Source organism: Phoca vitulina, unplaced genomic scaffold, assembly GCF_004348235.1.
Source record: "Phoca vitulina isolate PV1807 unplaced genomic scaffold, GSC_HSeal_1.0 scaffold7, whole genome shotgun sequence".
Lineage (NCBI taxonomy): Eukaryota > Metazoa > Chordata > Mammalia > Carnivora > Phocidae > Phoca > Phoca vitulina.
The window spans coordinates 43646186-43656755 of record NW_022589710.1 but is presented as its reverse complement, the minus strand read 5'-3'; the positions used below and the strand labels follow the sequence as shown (position 1 = coordinate 43656755).

Sequence of the window (10570 nt, the reverse complement as noted above, 5' to 3'; positions counted from 1 at the left end):
TTTTGTGAAAGAGTAACCAGGAAGATCTCTTCCCTTCAGTATATCCTGGGGACACACCAGAGCGGTTTCTGGTTTAATGGCTCAGTTTCTAAGACCAGGTAAGTCTCTGGAGCTCACAGCTGTAAGGAATGTGGTGCCGAACAAGCACCGGCTGCAGCAGCCCAGATAGGCTGCTGGAGATCTTCAGAGGAAAGGGGGGCAGATCTCAGGGTCTCTCGGACTTCACTTCACTCCCTCAGCTGTGATGGCTCAGGCTGCCCGGCACGTCGAGGACTGCACTAGCCCACCACCCACGTCTGCCTCTCAATGGGCTCCTCTCTTTCCTATTACCTAGAGCACAGCAGCTCTACTGAGGTGGAAACTAGGCTTAAAGAGGAAGCTAAACAGCCTGAGAAAGTTTTAACAAAGTGATGCTTCTTTGGCACAAAAGAAGATTCACAGAGAACAAGTACATTCTGGAGGCGTATCTGCAAATCTGAGGACATGTCAAGACCAAGAACATATTCCTTGATGTCAAGGGCTTACTATTTCATGTGTCAAACCACTGAACTTCCATGCTATCAGAATATTCTGTTGCCCCAGAAACAGCAAAATCTGCAATCAACTTGTAGCCCTTTTCAAGGGAGTTTAGTAGCTCAACACCTCTGCTCCTGTTCTGCAGATAGGGATCCCCAGGGATAGTGTTAAGGGGACCAGGAACCAGTTCCATTACAATTACCTTAATTTCTTTTCTCAACATCCAAGACTGGAAAGTGAGCACAAAGTACAGGGAGCCTAAGCTTTTAAACAGGATAGGATAAAGGTCACACTGAATGCTGACCAGGTGGACACCCAAGTCTCTCAATGTTTTATTGCACGTAACTTGCCTGTTACTGAGGTGATGTTCTCCCACCAATGTGAGGACAAAGGGCTGTCCCACCTGGTGGCCATTTAACTGCTCCTTACTAATGTGCTGTTCTATGTCCCATCTAGTGTCTCCGACCAGCAGCCCACAGTCCCACGTACGAGGTTCTGATCTGGAGTAATTTCTCCCTTTGCCATTTGATAGGACAGAAAGAGCTCCCCTTCCCCAGGTTACCTGCTACCACAATTCCTTCTTCCTCGTGCACGTGCAGGGGCAGGTAGGCGTACTCGTTCACATGACCTTCGTACTGCCTTATACACTTAGTGGTCCTCAGGTCCCACAACTTGATCTGTGGAAAGCACAAGGGGCCATTAGAGGGTCCGGCAGGTACACTAGTGAACCCAGGCAGGGCAAGGTGGTCTCCAAACACCTCTTAGAGTGAGGAAAGTCTAAATTTCAAAAGCACCAAAACCAGTTTCATGTCAGTCTACAGGCTGGGCTCCCAGGTGGAGAAAGCAACTGCCCTACACAGCCCACAGCTCGTCTCCAGCTGCCCTTCCCCCGCTACTGTCTGGCCCAGGCTCTCTCTCTCTCTCTCTTAAAAGATTTTAAAGTAATCTCTACACCCAACATGGGGCTCGAACTCATGACCCTGAGATCAAGAGTCACACACTTGTCCGAATAAGCCAGCCACGTGCCCCACCACGAGGGTCTTTGCTGAAGAGTCCTTCACCTGGCAGAGCCCTACACCAGCGGCTCCAGTGGCCTGAGTCATCAAGTGCTACCCCCCTACCGTTCCCGCCATGTCGGACGCCATCAGGTTTTGCTCTTCTTGGAGGATTTGCACAGAGGTCACTGCTGAGTCGTGGAAAAGGCGGGTGGCCTTCCAGCCCTTGCCCTGATTTCGACAACGCAGATCTATGGCAAAGATCTCCCCAGAACGACAGCCATTAAACAGCAAAGGAGCCTATGGAAAGAGAATGAGTGGTACCACCCCCTCTAAGGCTGGGAGGGGTGCGCCCTCCAGAATACAACTCCTGCCTCGCCTCCCCTCTCCCAGCCCTGGGTTAGCGGTGTGGGCGATGCTGTGGTCAGGCTTTGAGCCTCAGTATAGCTGGAAGGGTTCCTTATGAAAGGGTAAAAGAACTGGACCCAGGTGTCTTCCAGTGTCCTCCCCACTGCCTGCATTGGCCCCTCAGGCCTCACTCTGTGAAGTTCAAGTGAAGGTGCCTTCTCTCCACCAAGATCCTTTGTGAGAAGCCAGGGGGAGGAATATGGGGTAGGAGAGAGCAAAGATCCAGGTAAGGCTTGCAGTCCCAAACACAGGGCAGACAGCTGAAGCAGCCTGAATAACACGCCCTGTGCTTACTGCACAAAGCAGGTCGGCACACTCTCTCCTCCATGCTTAAAGAAAGATGGCATTTTCAGTGAGCAAGTCTCTGAAATGTATTGTCTAAAAGTAGGATTTTTAAACTTATAAATTACATAACTTGAAAACTGTATGAACCTAATAAGTATGATGAATTGGGACTTAATTTATACATTAAAAAAATTACTTGTCCTGCTGGCTAATCCAAGTACTCAAGAATTGCTAACAATTCATTTAAATAGGAAGCTGTTTAAAGCCAGTTTAGCCAGACCTTTCTGAATCAGCCAACTTTCATCCAGTGCAAATATAATCACCAAGTAACCCGCTAATCCTTTCTGATGCCCTCTTTTTTTCCCCTGAAAAAGCGAGACGACCAGATGCCACACAGAGGGATCCAGTTTCAATCCAGTAAAATTTCTACCCTTGGGAAACTTTACATTGCTGTCCTCCCCTAATCCAACCAACCATGAGAGCAAACTGCTGGGCCAAGACATCACTGCTGGTCCCAAAGGACTGCCGGTGTCCCGTCACCACGTTGGTCACTAGGACCCGCCGAGACAAGCCTGACAGAGACAGAGGGGGCAGAGAGATAAGCATCACTCAGTCTGGAGAAGGGGTTTGAAGCCTGTGAACGTCTTTCCTCTGGGGACTCGTGGGGGCAGCTGCGGCTCACCTGTGCTGAAGCAGTTATTCGCCTGAATGTTGAGGGACCACGCACAGGACCAGGCCCCAGGGATCCGGAAACTGCAGAGCATGCCAGGCCGGTCTCCTGCTGAGGGCAACAGTGAATATAAAAGGTGGCTGCTCTCGAGGGACCTTCCCTCCGTGCTGCCAGGCCAGTGACCGCCCGATCTCGGAGACCTCCAGGAATGGTTGCTCAGAGATCTACACCTTGGCCTTTCTGGCTTTTATGGTAACAAAAAAGACACTCAGCTGGGGTACCTGGCTCAAAAGGGGCTATTCTGAGAGGGAGCACATGAATCTTTCCTGACTTCGCAGTAGTGTTAGAACTGCCGTCAGGGAGGCAGTGTGGCATCTTTACAAGAGGGTTCCAATCCCACAGCACACTATTTGATGGGTGATCTCAAGCAAAACATTTTTAAAATAAGCCTTTTAATTAATAATCCATAAAGGGCACACACCCCAAATAGAGAGTGCGAGTGATCACAAAGTAAATGTAGCCACATGACCATCACTCAGGTTAAGACGCAAAACATTCCAGAACCCTGACACCCCTCCCCGTTACGACCTCCCCACTGTTCCTGAGAGGGAACCACTGTCCTGGTCAGTTCTGTAAGGCAGGCTCTGAACCTCTCTTCGCCTCAGCTTCCTCATCTGTAAGAACGGTGGTTCACACACACTCCTGCCACACGATGAATGGTCAGGCACCGGGCTGAGTGTGCGTCACCTCATTTCATCCCCCCGTAGCCCGACGGGGTGGGTGTGCTCTTCACAGAAGGTAAGCAACCTGCTCACGTTGGTAAGGGGCAGAGCCGGGATTCATGCCAGGTCTACCTGAAGGCCTGCACTCTTAGAGCCCTGAGCCTTGTCTAATGAGTCCTAAGTCTCTGAAAGACTGAAAACTTAGTATCCAGAGTGCCACCCGGAAGGAGACATCCAGCTGCCTTCAGGCACACAGATCGCAAGCAACGCCAGCAGCATGTGCCAGGCAGCCCAAATAAATACTTTCATCTCGCACTTTTAACTGTTCTGGCTGCTGAAATGACCCCAAAGGAGGGGTGTGTAGGGACGTGCACACTTGCAGTCCGAATCCTGGGTCAGGGTGCAGGAATTCTCCGACAAGTGCTTTCGTAGGCTGACTTGGGCTCACGCAGCCCGTGCTTCCCACCCCTCCCGTCCAAGCCTTGGCCACGGAGTTTACACTGTCGTGGGCTGCAGCTCCTGGAGGCAGGGACCGAGACCTCCCTCAGAGCACCTCCTCCTCCGAAGGGAAAGGACCTGGTACCTGGATGACTACTGACGAACAGCGACGCTGGGAGCAGGGTGGCACAGCCCGGAGTCTCTGCGATGCCCATGAGGCAGAGCCTGAAAAAGCTGTTAAGGACAGTCAAGTACAAGGGTCTCCTCTGGGAAGAGAATGGGCATTAGTACCCTTCAAGAAACTGTAACACCACGAGCCAGATTTAACACGTTCCCATATTCCATATTGAGTTTCAGATTCATTATTTATTTATTTATATATTTTTAAAGATTTTTATTTATTTATTTCACAGCGAGAGAAGGAACACAAGCAGGGGGAGTGGGAGAGGGAAAAGCAGGCTTCCCACTGAGGAGGGAGCCCGATGCAGGGCTCGATCCCAGGACCCTGGGATCATGACCTGAGCCAAAGGCAGACGCTTAACGACTGAGCCACCCAGGCGCCCACAGTTTCAGATATTTTAAAAGGAAAGAAAATGTCACACAGTTGAAAGCCTCTCTGACCCCTCCCCAGTCCAATTCTTCCTTCTCCTCTACCCAGAATCACATTCTAAAACTGCTCTGAGTTCTGTGCCGTGCTCTCTTTCCACAGAGCATCTTCTACAACTCTCCATCTCCACTGTCTTCTAGATTCATCTAGGTTGATTTTGTAGCTCCAATCTCTTCACTTTCACAGTGGAGCATGCCTTTGTATGAATATACAACTCATCTGTCTCATCTCCCGCTGATGGGCACTTCCGTGGTTTTGGGTTGTTTTGCTCTGCTGCTGGAATGAGCATCCCCTCCTATTTTCCTGTCTCATACGTCATGTGTGGGAGGCTGCTTCAAGGCAGTGTTTTCTTGAACCCACGGTACAAGTTTCATTTTGCTACCAAGCACTACATACAAAGAACTGAAACAAAAGTTTCATAAAGTATTTGCTCTTACTAAATATGGGACTCATTATTTTCTAGTCGGCTTCATTAAAAAAATGCCGCTCACAAATGGATGTAATGGCCCACAGAGGGAGGTCATGTCGTGCAGTCTGGAAACAGCCTGATCTGTGCTCACCTGAACGGGCATAATAACTGACACGTCATCATTTTAACTTCAGTTTCCCAACTACAACCAGGTGTGCTGATGCATCGGATCACAGTTGCTTGGGTTTCCTCTTCTTTGAACCACCTGTCTGTGTCTTACCCATGTGTCTGCTGGGCTGTCTTCCAAGTGATCTGCGTCCTCTCCCTTCACAGCCAAACTTCTGTCAGAGGAGTCTGTGTTTCTCCCACTCCCTTGTCTTCCTTTCACTCTTCAGCCCACTGAAACCCAGTCATCATCCAGTTAAATATCCTCCCCAAGGTCTCCAAGGGACTCTGTTTCTCACACTGATCAACACTTTCCAGTCTTGCCTGTGGCCACGCAGCACTGTTTCCAAAGACACGCTCGGTGATGGCCTCCAGAACCCCCTCTGGGAGGCCCCCCTTGGACCTTCTATCACCTACATTGCCTGGCCTAGATCCTGAGCTTCTTCGACTCATGCCTCTCCTCCACCCCTGGCTCATCCACCACACCCTCTCCCCTGCCCGCAGTCTTACAGCAACCGCCCCCCCTCCCGCCCTGGTCTGAGGTCTCACCCTTGCCAGCTTCTCATAAGATACGCCTCCAGGGCCACAGTCCTCCAGAACATCCCAGCACCAGGTAGCCCCACCTTGCCAGAGACCTTACGGATACTACTAGACCACTTCCCGCTGCCCCAGGTGCCACGCTCCCTCCTGCCGCTTCCTTCCGCTGGGAGCTCCGTCCCCTCCTTCCCATGCGGGAATCACCTCCAGGAAGGCCACCCCGATCCCTCCATCCCGCCAGCATCCTGCTGCCCCTCGGACATCACGGCAGAGACCGAGCGCCTGCCGCACTGCCCGTTCTAGCACTCACAGGGATGCGTCTGCCCGATGGCCTCTGGTGGAGCGGACGCGCACAGCCCTCACTGAAAACCGTAAATGTCTGCAAAGTTTTCAGGCAACATTCCTGGTCGTCTGAACGTGTGACGTGTGCATGTCACGCTGTCTTGGATGGCAGGCCCCGTGTTAAGTATCTCTAGTTAGAGAGACTGCCGAAGCTATAACGATAACCCTGCAGCCGGGCAGCCGAAGTCCTTCCTAAAGAAACCTCTTTTGCTTCTGGGTTTGGAGGGTGAGGATGTGAGGAGGGAGTCCCTACCCAGGTGCACTTTTAATTACTAGGACTAAGATCCAAACTACCCTTACACTGCGTGTGATGCTAATGGGGCCGTATCAGTTGGTCCTTTCAGAGGCCACAGGGGTCGAAGAGCCCAGGAAGGGCAGCCTCGGCCTAACCTCTCCCCATTTTGTGGGGGGAACTGCAGAGGACCGGGCTCAACAAGGTGCCATTTTGGTACAGGGAGAAAGTTCCATGACCTTCAGCAGAAGCAGCAGGTGCACAGAAGCCTGAAGATTACCGAAGTGACCACCAGAGGGCAAGCGGCTGAAGAAGCTACCACAGACCACGCTCTGTAAACCCAATTATACGGATTTTTATTCTCTCCTTAGCATAAGGAGAGAAACCTGGGAAAATGTCATCCTGTTTTAAGATCAGAAATGAAAGCAAGGTTCTTGTTTTCTCTCCTTTAAGATCTGGTCTCTTCTGTCCTCTGGTAAGATCATCACAGTAACAGGTGGTCCTATCCCCCCCAACAGAATCCCATCAAATGAAAGCCACATAAAATTTTCAATTTACAGGCCACACAGTTTTGTGTTCGTCTTACGTAAAATGATAACCAGATCTCTAATGTACTTTAGGCTTTTAAAAATAGAGTGCCGTGGAACAAATTAAAAAAACCCCAACTGGTTCCGATTCAGCCATCATGTGCGGAGAACCCATCATGTGCCAAGCACTGTGCTAAGTGCATTCACAGATGTTAAATAATGTTAGCCCTGGAACAACTCCCGAAGTAGGTGCTAGGTACAGTGAGTGGTCAGAGTTTTAAGAACTCATTTATTATGAAAATGAACCATGGACAAGACTCATGCACATGTGGCTTTGGCTCAAACCGTATTACTCCCAGAAGCACAGGACAGACCGTTGTCTTGTCCATCATCAACAGCCCCCAGGGATTCCAGAGGAAGGGTCCAGACAGCCTGACACTGTACTCCTGTGCTTTTAGTAAAAGAGCCCTGATTGTTCTCTGAGAGGGCAGAGACTAGAATGAAGAGAGCTCTAAAGGCGGCTGTCTCTGGGGGCGCCTGGGGGGCTCAGTCAGTTAAGCGTCTGTCTTCGACTCAGGTCATGATCCTGGGGTCCTGGGATCGAGCCCAGCATTGGGCTCCCTGATCAGCCAGGAGTCTGCTTCTCCTTCTGCCTCTGTCCCCCCACCTCCTGCTCATGCCCTCCTCTCTCTCTCAAATAAATACATAAAATTAAAAAAAAAAAGAAAGAAAGAAAGAAAGAAGGCTGTCTCTGACAGGGACCCTAGGCACAGAGCCCACACACTCATGTCCAACGCCAAAGGATTCCCCTCTCCCCTTTACTGATGTCCGCCCTCAGTCTCCCCCACCAAGAGGCCCGGCCCCCTCAAACCACTGTAGCTGAGCTCCTCCTCCTCCACCTCAGGAGGATGTGGGGTTCCTGCCTAAGGCTTTACCGTTCCTAAGTGTCCGGCACACAGTGACATCAGTGTCACCCTGGGAACTCCGCTATTGCTCCATGGCAATCCTCGTTCTCTACCGAGCTGGACTATTCTTTCCTAAAGGGTGAGATGTGCATACAAAATGGGGCAGACCTCTGGCCACTAAGATGCCACCTCACAAACCCCACAGATGCCCAGCTCCACACCAGGGCATGGCCTGCCCACCAAACCTCTTCATCTGCCAAAAGATACAGAATGTGGGAGTCCAGGTGATTCAGCGAGGCCCAGCACACAGAGTTTACCTGGTGAGGAAGCACACAGCAAGACTGGTTTGCCCACTTGCAGAGAGAAACAGACAAATGCTTTCCTATGGAATAACTAATGCGGATGTAGACATGGGACTTCTTTCTTCAGGTCTCACTCCTTTTAAAGGGGCTGGAACAAGCTCCAGAACAGGCAAGTCTCCCCTGCTCCACCATGTAGGGCCTTGAGAGGAACAGGGAGGAAGTAACCCCCAGACTTTGGTCCTCTGTCATTAGCATGGACCTCGCAGTGAGACCTCTGGTATACTCTCTGGTTTGGGGATGGAGTCTCTGCAATAGCAGGGGACAAACCTAACTCTGAAAGGCATACTGTATTCTCACTTCAACCAGAAACCATTTTCAACCTGTATCCATCTTGTGGCTCAGGTCCCAAATGAACAGAATGTCACTGCTTCTTACACATGCAGTCATCACCCCCGTGGAATTTAAAGGTTGCTCCCTAGACAGCAAGCTGTGCTGTATTATATTTATGTAACCTCTGTGGAGGTCACAGACCGGCTGAGTGACTGATGCACCAGAGGATTCCCCACTCAGGCTACCTCAGCCCCCAGCCCAGGAACTCTGTGCTTGGCAAGGGCTCCTTTGGGTCACTTCAATCCTCCTGGAGGGAAGGTCTGTCCAACCAGTTAAAGAAGCCTTTCAAGCATTAAGAAGTTTCACGCCTTCTCCCAACTATCGACAGTTATTTCTCTTCCAAGAAAAGAAACTCCTGAGGCCCTTTTCTTCCCCTATGGGTTCTCAAGAGCTACGACTCCATTTTCCCTGGGGAAAATAGGTACTCAAGCCCCACCTTCTTCACAAAGTTCTCTCCTCTCCTCTGAATTGGGCCAACTACCGCAGGGCCCTTGGATCCAAAGTGCAAAGGGGGCTGCAAGGCTAATTAATGGGAAAGGCAATGTACCTTCCGGTTGGTGAAGTAGAGGTTTTCGTACATATGCACCTTGAGTGAGGGGACCTTCAGACCTCGTAGGCTGATGATGCCATACTTGGAGCCTCCGACTTTGACATCATTCACTGTGAAGAGCCGGTCACTGTTGGTATCTGCCTGGAGGGAAGGGAGACTACAGGTCACCTCCCTGGCTGAGCCAGGCGAGCTGAGCTGCCCAAGACCATCTGCCCATCTCTCTAGGATCCCATGCTCTGTGCATTTTCATGTGAGTGCGCCTACCCACGAGGGAGCATGGAGGTCACCTAACTTGCCCCTACTCAGCCCAGCTGTCACCCGGCAAGGCTGACAGCTATGCGGTCTCATAAGCAGGAGCAGGGCTAAGGGCAGTGAGGGAGTGCCGTCAGAAGTCTGAGGTCTGTACAGTGACTCCACTCAGAATTGGGTTTGGAAGAGTCCCAATGTCCACCCAGGTGAACTGTTTAGATGGGCCACGTGGTGACATGTAGCCATCATGAAAGCCACACACAATGTGGAAAATGCTAGTTGTATCCCTGTGAAGGGGTAAAAGGAGGATACAAAATTGGATTCCCATTACACAAGCACTTTTCTCCCCACCAAGTAAAAAAAAAAAAAAAAGGCAAGCCCACTGCACTGAAAAAAAATTACAATAGAAAAGACTGCATTGGGATCTGAGTTTTTTTTCCACTTAAAAAATGTGATTACTAATTACTTCACAACAAAACGTGTTTTACATATATTTATATACACATACATGGGTTTGGATGCTGGTGAAAATGTATTCACTTTCCAAATTTATTCAGAAAGCACGCTTCCTGAAGAATCATTACAGTGACTAGAATCAGAGTGGAAAAACTGATCTCTGGGTGGCAAAGCACCCTTCCCAAAACTCCAGTCCACACAGCCAGCCAATCAGCTCTAACTCCGGGTGACTGGGAAGGTCTCTGAGCCAGTGCAAGGCCTGTGTGAGGTGAAGCATGAAGACTGGGGGCTCGGGCCATACTAAGCAGCATGTGCATCCCTACCTAGTTTTACCGAGGAACCCGAGGGAAGGGGCTCCTGAGGAGAATGAACCGCAAGAAAATATTCTACTGATTCAGGTCAAATCGTACCCCCAGACCCTTGGGGGAGTAAAGCCACAGGAGAGAATGTGAGTCCTGGAATACCCCTTATGTAAGGGTTCTCCTGTTGAGGTCTCCTGGGGCAAGACCTCAAGGGTCAGCTCTGTGGCTTCAGATTCCAGTCCTGTCCAGCAGGATCCAATCTGGATCCTTCTCCCATTCTCCTTAGCCTTTCCCCGGCCTCCAGGAAGGACAGGGCTTGCAGGGCAGGCCATGCTCTCCTGTAACCTCGAGCTTCTAGTCTAACTCGGCGGACCATGAGGTCCTCTGCCAACGTTTCTCTGAACTCTGGGTTCAAGCAGTTGGCTCTGGCTTTAGCCTTGGCTTCCAGCCCAGGTCTAACCTAACGAAGAGAAGACTCTCTGCTCCCTGTAAATGATATGATAAAGGTGTGCCAGATGTGCAGGCCCAGGAGTCCAGGCCTGTGGGCCCCTGCTGCTCAGGTC

General features: G+C 50.7%; 1 protein-coding gene across 5 annotated transcripts in view; it reads right to left on the bottom strand.

The window, feature by feature from the left end:
* DCAF4 (DDB1 and CUL4 associated factor 4) overlaps positions 1-10570 on the bottom strand; it is a 33240-nt gene that overhangs the window by 5402 nt on the left and 17268 nt on the right. For 4 of the 5 annotated variants that reach the window (XR_004299572.1, XM_032405500.1, XM_032405502.1 and 1 more), the window contains 7 exons: positions 8998-9141; positions 8026-8075; positions 4180-4259; positions 2887-2985; positions 2679-2776; positions 1638-1811; positions 1079-1193 (listed from right to left, as the gene is read on the bottom strand). Coding sequence is in view for 4 of the 5 variants with exons in the window: in XM_032405500.1 (XP_032261391.1) it covers positions 1079-1193; positions 1638-1811; positions 2679-2776; positions 2887-2985; positions 4180-4259; positions 8026-8075; positions 8998-9141 (760 nt within the window). In the remaining variant the exon portion in view is untranslated. The remainder of the gene's footprint in view (positions 1-1078; positions 1194-1637; positions 1812-2678; positions 2777-2886; positions 2986-4179; positions 4260-8025; positions 8076-8997; positions 9142-10570) is intronic. The other variant, XM_032405501.1, reaches the window with a different exon arrangement.